This window comes from Anthonomus grandis, chromosome 8 (assembly GCF_022605725.1).
Source record: "Anthonomus grandis grandis chromosome 8, icAntGran1.3, whole genome shotgun sequence".
NCBI classification, from domain to species: domain Eukaryota; kingdom Metazoa; phylum Arthropoda; class Insecta; order Coleoptera; family Curculionidae; genus Anthonomus; species Anthonomus grandis.
This window is the reverse complement of record NC_065553.1, coordinates 35046337-35066649: the sequence shown is the minus strand read 5'-3', so window position 1 is coordinate 35066649 and position 20313 is coordinate 35046337. Positions and strand designations below refer to the sequence as shown.

The following is a 20313-nucleotide window of genomic DNA, read 5'->3' as shown; positions in this document are numbered from 1 at the left end:
TTAAAAATGCTAAATTTGGGTAAAACCGTTCAACCCAATTAAAAAGCATAGGCTAAAACCGTTAAAGCCTTTTCATGATTTTTTAATTAAACAAAGAAAATAATGAAATTTTGGATAAAACCGTTAAACCCATAATAGCAGCTTAATATTATATAAATAAGTATAATATAGCTGTTTTCTGCATAGGTAAGTAACCGATAATATTTTAGGTGAATCAAGCTGTACATTTGATTCAGAGAATGATACAACAACAACGATGAGCAAACACCGCAATATTTAGAACCAGAGGTTATGATTAATGAGTCTGGTAGGTCTCCCTCATGCGAACAACAATACCAAGATGAAAATCCAGAAGTTCTGAGACTTTTGGGCGAGGTACCAACGGGAAGTGAGCCAGTTTTTGAACCGGATGGTCATCAGGGTCTGGCAGAGCGTTGGAACACATATGTAACATTGGGATTAGAAAAGTCAGAAAAAGAGGATATGGAGAGAAAATACTTAATCCCTCAAAATATTTCTGGTTTACGGGCTCCTCTGCTAAATCCAGAGTTGGAGGCATCTCTAGAAGAGTTCATTAAAAAGGATGACAAATATGTTTCTACCATTCAAAAACACGTTGGAGTGGCACTTGCTTCGGTTGCCAATATAATTGATGGAATGTTAAAAGAAAATATAGCTGCCTCAGAAACAGCCCAAGTTAATTTAAACGAAAAAATATTACCTAGTATAGTGGATATTGGTAAAATTCTATGTGACATATTTCATATGCTTTCTACAAATCGAAAATATCATATAGAGGCTCACATGAACCACACAATAAAAAAAATTATTAAAGAAAGTAAACCAGATATATTGCTGGGCGGGAAAAATTTTGCAGAAAAATTTAAAAAGGTTAAAAACCAATGGAGAACAGGAAAAGAAATGAAAAAGACCTATTCATTGTCGAAACAACTGCCATCAACATCAAATAATAGGGCGTTTTCTGATAAGCTTATCAGAGGTAATCCGACTCAGAAGCAGTCGATGTCTTTAAACTATCAACTCAGCCTCCACAAAGGGAAAATGAATGACCGTATTCAGAAAAGAAACCGGTATCAAGGGAAAGATTGACTGAACAAACAAGCTTATTACAAACGCAATTATCAGAAATAAAGGTAAGTTCTGATATATATGGTGGAAGATTAAAAAACTATATTGAAAATTGGTTACATATTACTTCTGACAAAACCATTTTGTCATGGGTAGATGGGTACAAAATTCCATTTACTAGAAAACCGTTTCAAGATAGTTATTTTCCAACGAAAATTCAGGAAAATGAAATAAAAGATTATATAACTGCTATATCAGAATTACTCAACAAAGGGGTAATATGAAAATGTAAACCGATAAAAGATCAGATTTTATCGCCCTTTTTTCTTGTATCAAAATCCGATAAACGTTTTATTTTTAACTTAAAAAGTGTAAACAAATTTCTTAGTCCCCCTCATTTTAAATTAGACAACTATAAAACTGTTCAAGATTTAATATTCGAAAATATGTATATGGCCACAATTCACTTGAAAGATGCCTATTATATTTGGCCTCGTCTTCAGTAAATAAGATCACTGGTAGTACTTCCTGTTCCTGCTCCGAACCACACATTTCCAAGCTAAGCAAAAAAAATGTTGTTGCTCTCCGCTCCCGTCCCCGAATATCCCATAACCAAGTCTCATTTTTTGTTTGTGTGCCGAACCGTATAAACGTTAATCGTTGGTGATAAAAATTGCTTATTCTTCGTTTTTTATTTTTGTTATTTTTCACTTCCAAGTATCTAATATGCCTAAGCATCATGAAGTGCATACGAGAGATTCGGGAACCTCTTTACGAGAGGAAGTGCGCATAATGCGAGAACAATTACGAAAATTAGAAAAGTTAGCGGAATCCACCCAAGGTGTCAATGATACCAGGAGCTTGAATTATCGCCGTGCGCGGGAATCGCCGCGGTCATCGCGTTCTCGCAGGAGATCAAGAAGTCGAATTGTGCCGCGTCATCGGTATCGTAAGATAAGGCGGCTTTCGAGTTCCAGTGAGAGTGTTAGTGTTAGTTCAAATGAGGTCACAAAATCCACAAGTGAGCTCGAATCAGATGAGGAAGATGATACTACAGTTGGGAGCCGTAAGTAATAAACAATAATTTGGGCCGAATTTTATAGCGACTAGGACTTTATCTTGCTTCGCATGGGTGACATTGAAATATTATTTTTTGATGGTGTTTGCATTTGTTTATTTTAATTTCCTGACCGATTCGACTGTGAATAAGATTGTATTATGTCTTATGCAGCAATTAATTTTTTTTTTGTTTTTAAATACATTTGGCTGCTTAATAAAAACATGTTAAGTACATCATTGATGTTAGATATATACCTACCGGAAACTAGAAAGGAAAGTTTGTTTATTTATTTATTTTTGAGGTTTGGTGAAGACCTCTGGATTAAATAAACTGTTTGGTGAATACAGTAATAATAGTATTAGATAATAATGTATAGTTGGCAACACACATATATATATGACCTGTGGGTTGATGTCATTTTTTTTTATGCACATGGGTATAATCAATTCTGCATGTTGGGTAAACACAGCGGATAAAATTATCAAACTGTTTGGTGAACACAGTTTCAATACACCCAGAATTGCAAAACGATTTAATTTAAGCAACTGGGTTAGCACAGCACATGGTTAATCTGTTTGGTGAACACAGTTTTAACAAATCACACTGTTTGGTGAATACAGTGATCTAACTGAAAGTTAGATGTACATGCTTCGAGCTACATTTGTGCCTCAATCTTTTTTAATTTATATATTTATATAAATATAGAAAGTACACTTTTTTGGGCCTGTTTGTTTATGAGGTAATTTCTTTACTGCAGTTGAACCGGAACAAATCATAGAATCAATTTCTAGCAAGGTTTCGGGTCAATCCCTTTTTGGTTCTTATGCCGAATAATACAAACAAATTTGGGCCTCCATTACATAGGGAAATGGCAGAGACATGGTCAAGTATAATTGATAATGGAATTGAACAGGAAGAACGAAAAAGTTTAATTTCTAAATACCGGGTTCCGAAAAATATACCTCGTTTATTGGTACCCAAGTTAAATCAGTTTTAAAAGCATCTTTAGAGTCAGTCTTATGCCGAGACTCTCGATTAGTCGATCTGCAAACTCAGATAGCTGCGAGTATTTCAGCTGTTGGAGAAGTCATAACAAAGATGTTAGTTGAAAAGGAAGGGGAGGGAAGTAAGGAATATACAACCCCTTTGTGATGCAGGTCGCTTATTAACGGATGTTTTGAATATGGAAACCAATTCTTGAAAACAACTAGTTTCTTACCAGTTAGACAAAAATATAAAGGATACGTTGATTTCCTCTCCATCAGACGAATGCCTTTTTGGTACGGAACTAGATAAACGAGTAGAGACATCCAGACAATTGAAAAAGTCAGCTAGAACTATCAAGATTACAAAAATTAACTTTATGAAAAAGGGTGTAGCAAACACAAAATATTTAAACTCCAGGAGTCTGCCTCGAGAAGTGCGAGTACTCTCCCTTGTACTCAAGGCAGACGTCAGCAATATCAAAGTCGGATTCCCAGTTTCTCGAGGAATGCACCTTTCAGGAATCAAATGAATCAGGACCGCAGTACAGAAGATCGGGCCCGTCATCAAGGAAGAACAGGGCGGTATACCATCGTTAGTGACAGAGGTTAGTAAGACGGCAGGCAGACTAAAACAATTTTATAGTAAATGGACTGAAATAACTGGTGACAAATTTATTTTAGAATGTATTAAAGGGTTTAAGATACCATTTATCAAAATACCTAATCAAGTTATAGCTCCCCGGGCCCCCAAGTGGTCGAAAAGTGAAATTAAAGAAATATCTAGATTAGTTGATCAATTTCTGGAGATGGGTGCATTAAGCAGAGTAAATCCCTGCAAAGGCCAAATTTTTATCAAATATCTTTTTAACCCAAAAATCAAACGGCTCTTTTAGGTTAATTTTAAATCTAAAATCCCTAAATATGTAGATACGTTAGGGCCGAGCATTTTAAAATTGAAGACCATAAAACTGTAATAAGGCTTATCAGTGGAAATGATTTTTTGGTAACTTTAGATTTAAAGGATGCCTATACTCTTATACCTATCAATAATTCACATAAAAAATTTTTAAGATTTGAATTTGAGAATCAAGTCTATGAATACAACTGTCTTCCTTTTGGTTTAAACTGCGCTCCTTTTCCTTTTACAAAACTAATGAAACCTTAAAAAACCTTAGTTGGTAGGTACCTTAAGATATGGCGGTTTGTGTATGATTCTGTAAAAATGTCTGTCTCTCTTCCGGCAGAAAAGAGGGAAAAAATTATTGGACTTAAAAATTTGTCTTACGTAAATCGTGTAAAATAGGGGATTTTGCTCGATTTATAGGCACCTTAACATCTGCGTGTCCTGCAGTTTCTTATGGTTGGCTTTACACCAAATCCTTCGAATGTGAAAAATTTTTTAGCCCTTGAAAATTCAATGGGAAATTTTGATGCAGACTTGGTGAAAGATGTTACTTTCACCAAGATTATCTATGGATTTTCAATAGTGGCTATCTAAGGTTAAAAAAGCAGAAAAGTCAATAAAAACTCTTAAGTTTTGTATCAAAATTTTTTCAGATGCATTCCTGACCGGGTGGGGAATATCTTGTGGGGGTAAAAGATCCCATGGACTTTGGAACTTGCAGGAAAGAGAATTTCATATTAACTTCCTAGAACTTTTATCAGCTTTTTTCGGACTTAAATGCTTTGCAACCAACCTTAAGAACTGCAATATTTTATGCCGTATTGATAATACTACCGCCATAGGATATATTAATCGGATGGGTAGTGTAAAGCATCCAAAGCTCAATGCCCGGAAAATTTGGCGTTGGTGCGAGGCCCGTAATATAATTATTTTTGCTTCTTACGTTAAATCTAAGGAGAATCATGAGGCGGACGAGGAGTCTAGAAAACTTGACATAGAAACTGAATAGGAAATAAATTATTTCGCCTTTAAAAAAACAAAAATGTTTTTCCCAATTCTCGAGGTCGACTTATTTGCGTCAAGAAATAATAAGAAATGTAATAAATTTGTCTGGTGGAGAAGAGATCCAGAAGCGTGGGAAGTTGATGCCTTTACTTTGAACTGGGCAGATTTTTATTTTTATGCATTTCCGTCCTTTCCGTTAATTTTACGAGTTCTTCAACAAATTGTTGCAGACAAAGCGGAAGGTATTTTGGTAGTGCTAATTGGACTACTTAGCCGTGGTGCCCTCTCTTTTGATCTTTATCTACAAAACCGCCACTACTTTTTGAGCCCAGATGACCTACTTTTCTCTTTTGACAGGTCTCCTCATCCTCTATGGCCACAGCTTGCCCTGGTGTTTCAGGCGTTGCAGAACAATGGAGTTCCCGCAGTTTTTATAGAGGATTGTCTAGCTTCTATTACTAAATCCACAAGAAAACAATATGAAGTGGGACTAAAATTGTGGTGGAGTTTTTGCGAGGAGAAACAAGTATTTAATGTATCTGTCCCACTTTTGCTTGAGTTTCTAACATATTATGTTAACAAAGATGTTTCTTATGGTTCTTTGAATAGTTCTAGATCCTCTATAAGTCAAATAGCTAAACTGGATATAATAAACGATTTTAGGTTAAAGAGATCTTTGGTCTCAAACCAAATACACCACGTTACGATACTACATGGGATCCTGCAATCGTTCTAAATTTTATTAGAACTCTCTCAAACGACAGTATTGACTTAGAAGTTTTAACACAAAAGCTTGCAACATTACTTGCCCTAGCGATGGGCCAGAGGGTGCAAACCTTGGCGAATATTGAGATCGAAAATATTATTGAATCAAGTAATATGATCAATATTAAAATTCCTAAGCGGGTGAAAACTTCGGGTCCAAACAGAACCCAACCCCGTTTTAGTATTACCATTTTATCCAGAGGATCCCAGAGTATGTGTAGCCTCAACTATTAAGTTTTATTTAGAACAAACTCATAACTTACGAAACTCTTCAATCAGAAATCTTTTTATGGCATTTAAAAAACCCTATCGAAATGCCACTACACAATTCATAAGTAGATGGATCAAGAGTATGCTCGACAAGAGTGGCTTAGATACTTCTTTATTTAAAGCGCATAGTACTAGACACGCTACGACATCGGGAAGCGCTCGAAAAGGTGTAAGTATGGATGTAATCAGGCTATCGGCGAGGTGGACAGAGAGGTCTAAAACGTTTGCTAATTTTTATAATTGACCATTAAGAGTAGAAAATAATTTCGCAACAACTATTTTAAGCAGTCAGTAGTTATTGTATCATCCATTTAAAATGGGTTAAGGTTCTATTTTACGTGGTTATTTTATGAGGTTAAGGTGTTATTTTGTATTATTAGGTACATCATATTATATGTATAATTTTATCTGCACCCGACAACGGTTAATGTCTTTTTTATTAATATTTTTTGTTAGAAATAAAACGTTATAATTCTTTTAGTATTATGGTGTATTAATTTATTATTGCCGATTTCTTTAAACATCTTCCAGTGATCTTATTTACTGAAGACGAGGACTACATATAATTAAGATCGAACTTCACTTCCAGGTAAGTTCGTTTGGTCTTTTAATTATATTTCGTATTGCCGTTCTCAAATTACAATAATTACACTTGTAGATGTTTAAAGAGAAATAAGATCTAGATCGACGTGATGTCAGAATGTAAGAGGTTTTGGATAACATCACATAACCAAAAAATAGAAAAATAAAGATGTAGAATAACGTATTTTATTAAAGAAGAACATATATATAGTATATATAATAAACAAATTTTATAATAATATAATATTAATACAAAAAAAAACTATTTTTTAAATCTTTTTACACGTTTATACTTCTATTAAGTATACTTCTAGCAAATAATGTAGAATCATAACTCAAAGGGCGATTATAAAAAGTGTTAAATGTGTTACTTTTTTGAGTCCATCCAGCGGCCTTTCTAATCACTTCTATCGAAACTCCAGCCCTATAGGCTGCCGAAGTCGCGGCGTGTCTTGTGCTGTGACTGGAAAAATAATTTATATCCACTCCGCTTTCAGATAATGTATTCTTAATCCATTTACTAATTCTTTGTGTGGTTGCTGAATGAACAGGCTTAGCATAAGTTAAAATTAACTAATCGTCTTCGTTAGAACTGTGAGTCTGGGTTCTTTGTATATATTTATCAATTACTGAGGCTAAACATAGTGAAGGATTTTCAGTAAAGTATGGAACAACCAGCAAAGGTTGACAATTATTACGACTTGATGTCTTTATTAAATCTGGAATTTTAATTTCTAGCCTATCGCTAAAATGAGCAATATTTTTAATTCTAATTTTAGACAATGTCTGTATTCTATGTCCCGTTACTAAAGCAAGTAAAGTTACTAGTTTACAGGTCAATTTTAGCATAGGTGCGTCTGGTAGAGGGTATATTTTTGCTAAATAGTCTAGAGCTAAAGAAGGGTCCCACGTTATTTGATATTTAGGTTAAGGAGGTTTCTGTCTATATATTCCTTTTAAAAACCGTTTGAAAAAGATTTTTTCTTTATCTATCGATGAAAAAACAAAAGATAAAGCGGAATATTGTGAATTTAAGGTAGAGTATGATGCTCCTGTATTATATTGTTCCGTTAAAAATAAAAACAACGTGTCTAACGAATACTTATATGGAGATTTTGATTGTGACATACAAAAACTCCACCACTTACGATAATAAATATTGTATTGAGTAAATGTACTTGGCGCCAGAGAAGATATGATAGGTGAGATACCTAATAGCGGATTTCCTCTACGGAGGAAAGCCTGCCTGACAAAATCCCGGCCTCCAGGGTAAGATGACGCCACAAAGGATGTTTCTGCCTGAAAGGGGAAATTAATAAGGTTTCACTTGGTTGAAAAAATAAAGATTTATTTAACAGTAATCTTTGATATAGAGCGTACCACGGTTGAGAATTCCATCGAGGAACTACTAAAATACCTTCAGCTTTCTCATCAATTATTTTTCTTAAACATTTAGTAATTAGGCAAAAAGGTGGAAAAGCATAAAAAAAATCTTTTTGCCATGGAAAGGTAAAAGCATCCACTGTTAAGGAATTCGGATCAGGTTTCCATGAAATATAGCGGTTGCATTTCGTATTTAATTTTGTTGCAAATAGAGCTATGCTTGGTGTTCCGAACTTAGAACAGATAATGGAGAAAACCTCAGAATTTAAAGAATATTCTGTGTCAATATTTTGTAACCGAGATGCCCTATCCGCAAAAACATTTTCTTTAGTATTTATATAGGAAGCAAAAATGTAAATATTTCGGTCTTCACACCATGTCCACAACTCTCTGGCAATATTGTTCAATTTTTTGAATCTTACACTCCCCATGCGCTTAATGTAGGATACAGCCGTTGTATTGTCAACACGAAGAAGTATGTAACAATTAGAGAGATGTTGGGCAAATGATTTTACCGCATTTAACGCGGCAACCAATTCTAAATAGTTAATGTGGTGTGAGCACAGATTTAACGACACAAATTTGTCTCATGACACATTTGTCGTGACACATTTGTCTCGTTAAATCTGTGGGTGTGAGGCTTCAAAAGAATTCCAAAAACCATTTATTGATTGATCCTTGCAAAATGCGCCCCAACCAATTGGAGATGCGTCGCAAAAAAATGTCTAAATCGTAATTTTTACTTGGTAAAATTGGCATTCCTTTATTAAACGAAAGACATTGTATCCACCATTTTAAATCAGTTTTCATATAATTTGAGACTACCAATTTCCGTTTATAATTTTGGTTATTACGTTGTAAGGCTATACATTTTTCCCGTTCCAAAATCTTTAAATAGACCTAGCCATAGGGACACGCTGGGCACGCGGCTATCAATTTTCCTATGAGTTCTGCCAATGTTTGTATAGAAATTATAGTTTTATTTAATGTTTGAGAAATAAGTTGTAACAAAAGAGTTACTTTTTGTTGTGGTAAGGATAATAATAATTCTCGAGAAACATAAAAACCCCAAATATTTGCATTTTTGCGTTGGAGTAAAACAACTCTTTTTCATATTTATAATAAATCCTAAAGAAACTAAAATATTTTTTGTAAACTGGGAATCAGTGATTGCTGCCTGCTCTGACTTACTAATAATAATTAATTGATCAATCGACTTACCTGTAAGGATGGTTGATCATAATTATATGAGCAGTCTCGTCGAAATATTACAAAACACCCTGTAGTTGCAGTTTGCTGCACGGCCGGTACGACGTTAAAAGCTGAAAAAGAAAACATGCAAGCCCACCCCTCTTATCTGACACATCCATTACGCATCCCAGACCTCGTCTACATCGTCACAGTTGAAAGTATCTTAAATTTGGCCACAAGGGTGGGATTTATCCAATGCTTTATTCAAAGCCAAACAAATAAATAGGGTGGGATTTTGTAATATTTCGACGAGACTGCTCATATAATTATGATCAACCATCCTTACAGGTAAGTCGATTTATCAATTAATTATATTTCGCAGTCTCGTCTCATATTACAAAACACCCTGTAGATGTTTAAAGTAAATTGTGGTCAAATTTCCGGAAATAGAATTAGAATACAAATTTCAATTGAACAGCCCTTTTATTTTAATTGAGACCAACTTTACAAATTACAGATATTTGTATATTAATCGGGCAAATCTAATTAACTATCTTATATCCTAAATTATTCGACATAATTTAATTTAAATCTCTCTTGGCAACTTAAATTAATTGGTACAAATTCGTCAATAAATACTAATGTTCTAATTCTACATATGTATAACAACAAATTCCTATATATTAATACCTGCCCCACTAAATACTGCCCTGGCAAAACTATCTTTGGGCGGAAGCATGGGCCTTTTATAAAAAGAGCCGAAAGTATTAGACTTTTCCGACCAGCCTGCTGCCTTCCGAATTACTTCGATATTAACCCCTGCTCTATCAGCCGAAGATACCGCAGCGTGTCTTATACTATAGCCTGAATATATTTCCGTATTAATGCCACTCTTTTTCAAAATTAATTTTATCCAGCGACTAATTGTTTGAGAAGTGGCTGCGTGTATAGGCTTTTTAATAGTTAAAATTAAAAATTTAAGGCCTGCCGGACGAATATCTTTTGTTTTGTCAATATAGACATCCAATGTGGATGCTAGACATAATTCTGGTTTCTCCCTAAAATAAGGAATATGTAAAACTGGTTGGGGTCTACCACTACCTGATGTTTTAAGTTTTTCATCAACAAAAATTTCTATATAACCTTCATGCCTTAGTATATTCTCTAACTTAATCTTACTAAAAGTCTGCATTCTATGGCCCGAAATTAATGCTAGTAAAGTCACAAGTTTTAAGGTTATTTTTTCTATAGACAAGCTTTCCAACGGAAAAAATGTTTCCAAATATTCAAGCACTGGATGTGGATCCCATGTACTTGAATATCTGGCTTTTGGAGGTCTAATATTACGTAAACCTTTCAAAAACCTTTTTAAAATATTTTCATCATCCTTGTCTATAGATAACACTAATGCTAAGGCCGACTTATACGTATTTATTACTGAAAATGAACAACCACTTTCAAAAACTTCTTGCAGAAACGTAATAACATTATTTAACACATATTCATAAGGATTTAACTTCTTATTGCTACAAAAATGCCACCATTTCTTGTATACACTATCATATTGCCTAAAAGTATTTTCGCTGATAGAAGCAATAAGGACTGAAACCCCGCTTTCTGGAAACAACCTTCTTACAAACGCTTCCCTGATATAATTCCTGCAATTAGGATAAGCTTCCTCCACATAGGATGGGGCTGCCTGCAATGAGAAGTTAAAAGATCTTTATCTGGACCCATATAAAGAGGCTTCACAATAAGCATTTGCCAAAAAACTGGGTACCATGGTTGCCCCGGCCAGTCCGGGACAACTAAAATTCCTTCAGATTGTTCAGTTTTAATTTTTTGAATGACTTTTCCAATTAACGAGAAAGGTGGAAAAGCATAAAACTTTAGGTCTTTCCAAGAAATTGTAAATGCATCCACAAAAACAGAGCCTATATCAGGTTTCCAACTTACAAATATTTTACATTTAGAATTTAAGTTTGTAGCAAAAAGATCTATATTCGGCTGATAAAACTCTTTACAGATTTTTTCAAAACCATACTGACATAATTCAAACTCTGTATTCAAATAACCCAATCTAGACTCTCGATCAGCAATTACATTTTCCTTCGAGTTGATATAAGAGGCAAAAATGTATAGACCTTTAGTCTCACAATAATCCCATATTTTTCTTGTGATTTCATGAAGTGACTTGTATTTAACACCACCCATACGATTAATGTATCCGATAGCAGTAGTGTTATCAATTCGCATAAGAATATTAACATTTGTCTTATTCTCTGTAAAATATTTTAAACAATTATACGCTCCTAATAACTCTAAATAATTAATATGTTGGTTTGCTTCCTCTTCATTCCAAAGACCATTAATTGTTTTCTCTTTACAAACTCCTCCCCATCCCATTTTCGAAGCATCAGAAAATATTTGAAATACATATTTCATGTTTTTTATCGAAAAACTACTCTTTCTAATATTCGATAGCCACCATTTTATTTCCAAAATTATTGGTTTTGTAATTTTTATCTTTCCTTTGTAACAACCTTTTGAATGTTTTAAAGCCAAATATTTACTTTTCTCCAAGAACTTAGTATGAGCCCATCCATACTTAACTGCTGGACATGCTGCCACTAACATACCTAACATTTTTGAAAATATCTTAATAGAATGATATTTTTTCTTACATATCATTTTGCATATATTTTTAATTTTTGTAATTCGTTCTTCAGGTACCGTCATTTCCATTTCCAATGAATTAAAATTAAACCCTAAATATTTACACTTTTGAGATGGTACTAAAACACTTTTTTGCTCATTTATCAAAAACCCTAATGACTTCAATAAATTTATGACTCTATTAACATGATTTTGACATTTTTCGAAACTATCGGACATTACTAAAATGTCATCAAGAAAATTTGTACAAACTATGCCTTCAGATCTTAGCTTAGCAATAGGAGGTTTCATTAACTTTGTAAATATAAATGGTGCTATACATAAACCCATTGGTAAACATGTAAATTCATACAATTGTTTTTTATATTCAAATCTCAAATATTTTCGGGACTTCTTTCCAACTTTTATTAAAAAATATGCGTCTTTAAGATCAATTTTTGCCATATAATATCCCTGACATAACAAAATTCTAGCAGTTCTATAATCTTCCAATTTAAAATGAGGAGGATTTAAAAATTTATTTAAATTGCGTAAATTTAAAATAAAGCGGCTTGTACCGTTACTTTTTTCTATCAAAAAATAATTTGATAAAAATTGATTACCGGAATATTTACATGGAACAATAGCCCCAATATGCAACAATTCCTTTATTTTATTGTTAACTTTTTTCTTGCAAATTCTACCTTTATTAATAGATTTTGGCTTATGATGCTGTTTAGGAACATTACTAAAGATTATATTGTATCCCTTAATCCAATCAATAATGATTGGATTACAAGTAACAGTTTTCCAATTTTCTAAAAATTTTGATACCCTACATGCATATTGTACCTCTATTTCCTCATTCTCTGGCTCTGATACTTCTGGTGCCCCTTGTACTTCTGTATCTTGCTGGGGTTCTTGAACGTCTCCAGTCGTTTGCCTCTGCTCCCTTCCTCTGTTTTCTTCCTGCTCCGTTGAAACTGGCGCCTCCAGTTTAAAGACTGGCTAGGTTGATTATCATAATGCTTAGCACTTGATTTTTTCTTGACCACCAAACCAATTTTCTGCATATCTTGAGAGTTCTTTACATTCTGTGTAAAGTTTTCCCCAAACAAAAACTGATCTACTGGACAACTTTCACTGACTTTCTTTGCGGAGGGTTCTAAGTTATTAGATAAAAGAAATCTCCTGTGTATTGACAATGTATGGTGGATGTCAACTAGCATCTTTGTCGAGTCCATTACCTTCTGGAGAATATCTTTGCCTACGTCCCCTAATTTAATAAGATCTTCTATAGGGACCACTAATGCACTCAAACCTGCCCCAAGCTGCGATTGAATATGAGCAAAAAAATTATCTTGCCTCATAGAGCTATCTTGGAGAGCAATAGTCAGTTCCTCATTTACTTTAGGAGGCCCTAATAATGGACAGTTTTCGGATATTGGATATTTATCCACAAGCTCTTTTCTAAACTCTTTTTGCAAACCATTCATCAATATCTTTTTCCAATACTCAGCAGTCTCAGTGTTAACAGGAGGTCCTTTTGCAACCGTACCCAAGGGATCTTGAAGCAAAAACTGTTTAACACCTGAGGGCCCAGGTTCAGACTGCTCCTCAAGGTCTCTCTGGGTGTTGTGCTCCACGCCCGTCTCACCAAACGAATCTTCAGGCGAGCTATCAGCACCCTCAGAAGAGCTTTGTATGCCTAATAACAAAAGACATAAACTAAATTAGGCATATGCCTTGTGCCCAATAAAGTATTAATAAATTCTAGGCCCCCAATAAATGGCAACAATACTGTGCTTATTTTCCAACAAAAATCTTTTAATATTATTATTAAATATTTTATAATAATATAAATATAGTTAATATGTAGATTCCTGCACACAATAAGTGGCAGCCTACACTGTAATCTATTATACTCCTATAATTCATTAGTAAAAAAGCACACAATAAGTGGCAACAGTGCAAGAGGCACATAATAAGTGGCCGCACTGTTTGTAATATATTGAACAATTAAACCTGACATGGCTGCTAATACTCCAAAATCGATAAACATATACCACCAGTTGAATCTACGAATATCTAATAGCCTTAAGTACTTACTTGAACTATCAGACGTGCTGTCTACCAACTCCTGACGTAATTTCTTCAACAGCTTCTCCACTTTCTTGCTATTACGCTTCCTTTTTCCCATTTTAACACAAAAATTTTGACACGAAATCACAACACAAAACAAAACGTCTATACCGCTCCGTACGACAAACAACTGTGACGATGTAGACGAGGTCTGGGATGCGTAATGGATGTGTCAGATAAGAGGTGTGGGCTTGCATGTTTTCTTTTTCAGCTTTTAACGTCGTACCGGCCGTGCAGCAAACTGCAACTACAGGGTGTTTTGTAATATGAGACGAGACTGCGAAATATAATTATGTCATCAAGAAAGACCACGCATACGATACCGTGACTTCAAAGATATCGTAAGGCTGGTTTAAACATTTTTGTGAAAATGTATGGAGCAGTACTGAGTCCAAAGGGAAGACAGTTAAATCTATAATATATGTTATTGTTTATAAAAGACAGATATTTTCTATGTTTCCAATAAATTGAGATTAAAAAATATGCGTCTTTAAGGTCTATTGTGGTAAAAAAACAATCTTTAAAAATTAAGTGTAATACTGTCCTATAATCCTCCATTTTAAAATGGGAAGGCCTCAAGAAGGTATTTAATTTATTTTAAATTTAAGATAAATCTAGAACTACCATCTGGTTTTGGCACAAGAAAATATGAGGAAATAAACTGATTAACTTACGGACTTGTAGCAGAGATTGCACCTATAGCTATTAATTTAGATAACCTGTCCTCCAACTCTTTTGCGTTACCTGGGTTTAAATCTGGGTTTGGTATGTGTAATTGAACTGGCTTTTTTATAAAAGGCAGTTTATACCCTGATAGCATGAAATATTTGTAAAATATTCTTTTTATATTTAACAAATATCATATGATTTTTAAATATTTGTTATCTAAAAAAAATATTCATTATATATTTGTTTTTAAATATTTGTTCTGATTATTTTACTAATATTTGTTATACATTGAAAAAGTAATATTTATATGAAAATATAATATAAATATTCGATTAATTGGTTGGTAATGATTTCGCCAAAAGCTGATCATATACATATTATATACAAATACAAATTGTATATAATCAGCTTGGTATCCTCGCACTTCGACAGATCAACGTTTTAATTTTATTTGCTATTTGCTGCGCCTATTTTTTTTTTGTTCGGTCTATATCCATCCATTATGGACTACCCCTGCCAAGCCAAACCAAAATAGTATCAATCCGTATTCATCAATACGTGAAATTGGCTGCTTCGACATACGTTACCTTTGAAATTATACAGAAATACATTTAAGAAGGACAGAGACCACAAACAAAGGTATGTCGCGAATGCGTTCCTACATTCGTAACCAGCCAATGAGATGCGAGCGTGGAGCGTCCCCTGCTTCGGGCTGTTTTAGTTTAGTAGCCGACTAGCCGTGTTATTACATTATATTATATATCATCATATTATTATAGATTACAATTTGTTTGAAGTGCGTAAGTGATAACTTTGTGATTTATTTGTATGTTGAGTAATTTAATTTGTGATTTTTATGTAAAACATTATTGTGACGGTAATTATTTTGGAATCCATTCAGGTACTTTATCTACTAAACAGTGAATTATTTATGTAACTGGAGGGGAGGGAAACTTTATTTTATTATTTATTATATCTGAGTTATCATCAGTTATGGCAGATAATAAAAAAAAACGTAACTCTTTATATTGTAAAAAATACCGCTATAGAAAAAAGCACTTGAATGATTTGCATCTGAAGTTAAATATTAGTACTAATAATTTCTCCACAAATCCACCTATTTCAGAATGTCAAAATACTAATAATGATTCTAAATTTGCGACATTTGATGAGCCGATTGTTGAACCTAATATTAATATTAACAAACATATCAATGATCCAAAAAATTTTTGTCAGTTTTATTATGATTGTAGAATCACGGAATTAGGTGAATTAATGGCAGAAAATCAATCAAGAGGCCAATTAGATTCTAATATTGATTTATCTCTAAAAAGTGAAGACAAAGGGCAAATGTTAGGAGTTTTCTTAAAAGGTTGGAGTGTCAAAAATAATGTAAATTTGGTGCAGTTAAGTAGTTTACTAAAGGGACTGAGTAATATTTTTCCAGAATTAAGTTTACCATTAGATGGCCGAACATTATTAGGAACCAATAAAAAAACTTTCAAAATTCTCACTGAAAATGATTCTGAGTTTATTTATTTAGGAATCAAAAATACTTTAGATATGTATTTAAAAAAACCAGAGTTAAAAGAGCAGTTTTTAAAAGAGTCTATGATTCAATTGATTTTTAATATAGATGGTCTGCAAATATTTAAAAGTAGCAATCAGCAGCTCTGGCCTATATTATGTAGAGTCCATTTTAATAATAATAAGGAAATTTATATATCTCCATTTCCAGTTGCTATATATTGTGGTGTTTCTAAACCAAATAATCTTGATAGATATTTGACAGATTTTATTTCAGAATTAAATGATCTTATTTTAAATGGTCTAGTTATAGACAATTTTAATGTCAAAGTAAAATTGTTTTGTATTTCTTGTGATGCACCAGCACGGTCATATATTAAATGTACTATAGGGCACAATGGACAGTTTGTTGTGAAAGGTGTCATCAAAAAGGCACCTACTACAAAAATAGAATCATTTATTTGTTTTCTAATTCGAGACAACGCACACATGAAGATTTTGTTAATCGAGAGTGTTCCAAGCATCACTTATCTACAACAACTCCATTGTTAAAAGTGGTAGGAATCAACATGATTAAGAATTTTTCACTTGATTATATGCATTTATGCTGCTTAGGTGTTATGAGAAAAATGTTACTTTATTGGTTTGTAAAATGTGAATCAAGAAAGACAATTAAGTTACCAGTTAGTTTAAGACAAAAAATGTCCAGCAGGCTAAAATATTATGCACACTATATTCCTTCTGAGTTTAGTCGGAAGCCAAAATCCTTTAATGATCTGCATCGATTTAAAGCTACTGAATTCAGACTAATTTTACTATATTTAGGACCAATAATTTTCCATAAAATATTGCACAAAGATATATATGACCATTTTTTGTTATATCATGTAGCTTTAAGAATATTATTATGTGAACGCTTTGTTGGGACCTCATTGATATTAACAGCCAAGGACCTATTATTTAGTTTTGTTGAAAATTTTTCTCGGATCTATGGGCAGGATGGCTGTATTTATAATGTGCATAATTTGGTTCATTTGGCAGATGATGTATTAAATTTTAATTGTTCTTTAAATGAAATTAGTTGTTTCCCTTTTGAAAGTTTTTTGGGCAAACTTAAAAGGCTTTTAAGAAAACCAAATCAGGCTCTTGCTCAACTTTGTAAACGATTGTCAGAAAATATAGATTTGTTTGTAAAGTATGAAAATATAAACCAGATTTTGTTATTAATGAAACATTCCATTATATTCAAACACCACTATTCAAGATAAATTATAATAATTCCAACAAAAATAACTGTTACCTCTTTTTAAAAGACGGACGTTTGTTAAAAGTGTGTAATTATGAAGTTGAAAAAAAAGTTTTAGTTGGTTACTTTTCTAGTTCTCTGAAAAATTTGTATACCTATCCGCTAAATTCTAAGGAAGTTGGTGTGGTTCAATTTAATAATTTTGATATGAATCATGTATGTTATATCAAGCTTACAGATGTTTTAAGTAAAGCTATGATTTTTAATTGCAAAACTTTTTATGTAGCTTTTCAAATACTTCATTTATCTTTCTAAATAAAAAAATTATTAACTTTTATGTAACCTAATTAATTTTAATACAGTGTAAGTTTTGATTTAAATATTTATTAAACATAATTTTAGTATTAGACGATTTTATAGCAAAAAAGTGCATCTGCCTAATCTACCATGGACCATTCTTGGGATATTGTTGTGTGGACACTGGAAAACACAATTGATTATGTCCCTTCATCCTGGGCAAATGATACCCGAACTAAGTATAAATATCCACTGAGTAAAAATACACTTAAAATTAAAAAACTTATTGATGGTAACATAACTCTTGAAGATGGTCAGTTTGAATGGCTTGATACTGTCTGCAAAGCACAATCTATTAGAGATTTACAAATGGCAAAAGAGCTATGTGAAAGGGGAACCTACACCTCGAACTTTAAAATTACTGATCCAGAGTGCAGCTCTGAAGTAAAAAGAAAACGAAAAAAGGTTAGGCGACTATTTAATAATATAACAGATTCGTCATCTGATGAAAATGTTCCATTAGCTAGGGGGCAGAATTTAATTCGGAAAGTTTTTTCAAGTCATAAAGCTTTAAATTGTAAGTTATAAACGTAATGAAAAATTTATTGGCTTTATTAAGTACTGTTTTCAAAACTTTTAGCACAAACTTCTAATATTCAAGATCTCTTGCATAAGAATAAAACACACTCTTCGGAGCCCTTACTAGAAAATGTGTGTGAAGCACAGTTTACCTCGTCAGCTAAACCTGTAAGAGGTGTGTATTAATTTCATAAATGGTTGTATAGAATGTTCCAACAAGAACTGAACAGAACTTTTTTTTTGACTTAATAAACTTGTGTTCAGTCCTCATTGAAGCACCCTGTACATTTTTAAATTTTAATCTATGTCCAGGAAATACATTCATACCTCTTGATTTTTAGCTTTTACAAATGCAACATCAGCTCAACAAACACCAGAAACTAGTTCCACTCCAGTCTCAATGCATAGAAATTTATCAACTAAATTTTCCTCAGGTAAATATTACTACATAGTATCAAATTTGGTAAGAAAGTACATTACTTTTAAAGTGAATGTAAACTACTCTTTTTCTAGATTTAACCCCACTACTGAAAGAAATTACAGAAATAAAATTTTATATGAGAGAAACTAGGACCATTTTATCAAGAATTGAACATTTTATGAACAATAACTGTAAGAGTAGCAATTCTGGTGATGACTTATATACAATAGGGGACAGTAGAAATAACTTCTTGGAAAAGTTTCCATGCCAGACAAAACAGCAATTGGAAGAAGTAGAGTCCATTATTACGGAACCTAAATTTATGAAGGAACTAGTAAGTACTATAAAGTATTAAAAAATCATGAAAATTCAACATACTTAAAAATTGTGAGATACTTCTGTAGCAACAAAGATCCTATGATTTAATTTTCAGATAACATTTCTTTATCTGACAGGACGAAATAACCCACACAAAAGTGTCTATATGGCAATGCAAAAGGTTTTTGGGAAAGAATTAGCACTACTGTATAGTGGACAGGCAAAAAAGAAAAAGATTCCCTTTTGCAGCATGAAAACTTATCAGGCTGGTTTTGGTTAGTTCTGAAATTATAAATTAGTTAGTGAATTAGTTGTTCGGCAATTAAAAAAAAAATTATTTATGAAAGAAATACATAATTTAGTAAATGACATTATTTTTTTTCAGCTGCCATTAGAAAACGATACCCTGGTGTGTCTGATGATTCAATAAAAAAATCAGTATCTTTGTTCTTAGCCACTGCTAAATCGCGTTTAATTAGCAAATGTAATGCTACGACGCCATCAGCTGAAGGGTAAGTGTAATTTTTATTTGTAGTTTAATAACAGCTTTATAGAGTTTATTTAGATAAAGTTAATAGTATAAAAAAAGTATTGAAAATAAATGGAATTTAAAAAAGCTAGCACTGAAATGTGTTATACAATATGCATTTCGGGTGTATAAGGTATTCAATAAGAGTTCATAATAATAAATTGTCTTTTTTTTTAAGTAGATTCGGTAGACGCAGATGAAGCTTAAAAAGACACGATTAAATCCACATTTAAAATGTAAACTTTTTGTACTGACGATTAAATATACCTATAAATTATATCATTATTGGTTTTATTCTTAATCAATTTTCTTTAAAAAGCCAAGTTTTGAAAAGCAATCCTACAGATTTCGCTAAAATTACCAATAAATAGTTTTTTATATATAAGGAATAAAAATATGAGTTATAGTAGCCTAAAATCGACTTTGTTAATCTTACAAAGAATTTCCCAAACAATATAAATAGTTTATGGGATTAACAAAATAGATTTTAGGTGGCGATTAGCATACCCAGATTATTGTTTAAAAATCTGTCTTTAAATATATATTTTTAATATTATATATTTTTGTAATAAAAAATATTACAAAAATATATGAATTATTTATAATAGAAATATTTAAAATAAATATTTGATCAATATCTAAAAAATATATTTAATTAATATTAAAAAGTCTGTCGCTCTAAATATTAAATAAAC

At 32.6% G+C, this 20313-nt stretch overlaps 2 protein-coding genes across 2 annotated transcripts; one reads left to right on the top strand and one right to left on the bottom strand.

The window, feature by feature from the left end:
• Positions 1-9705: 9705 nt before the first annotated feature.
• Positions 9706-14142, bottom strand: LOC126739054 (uncharacterized). Its single transcript, XM_050444575.1, has 3 exons — positions 14000-14142; positions 12743-13598; positions 9706-10934 (listed from the first exon to the last, which is right to left on the bottom strand). The coding sequence occupies exons 1-2, from the start codon at positions 14088-14090 to the stop codon at positions 12745-12747; spliced, it is 945 nt and encodes a 314-aa protein (XP_050300532.1). The 5' UTR covers positions 14091-14142; the 3' UTR covers positions 9706-10934; positions 12743-12744.
• A 3745-nt stretch (positions 14143-17887) lies between these two features.
• Positions 17888-19722, top strand: LOC126739049 (uncharacterized). The gene is made up of 6 exons (XM_050444569.1): positions 17888-18348; positions 18412-18525; positions 18692-18784; positions 18864-19105; positions 19205-19364; positions 19475-19722. The coding sequence occupies exons 1-6, from the start codon at positions 17922-17924 to the stop codon at positions 19603-19605; spliced, it is 1167 nt and encodes a 388-aa protein (XP_050300526.1). The 5' UTR covers positions 17888-17921; the 3' UTR covers positions 19606-19722.
• Positions 19723-20313: the final 591 nt, after the last annotated feature.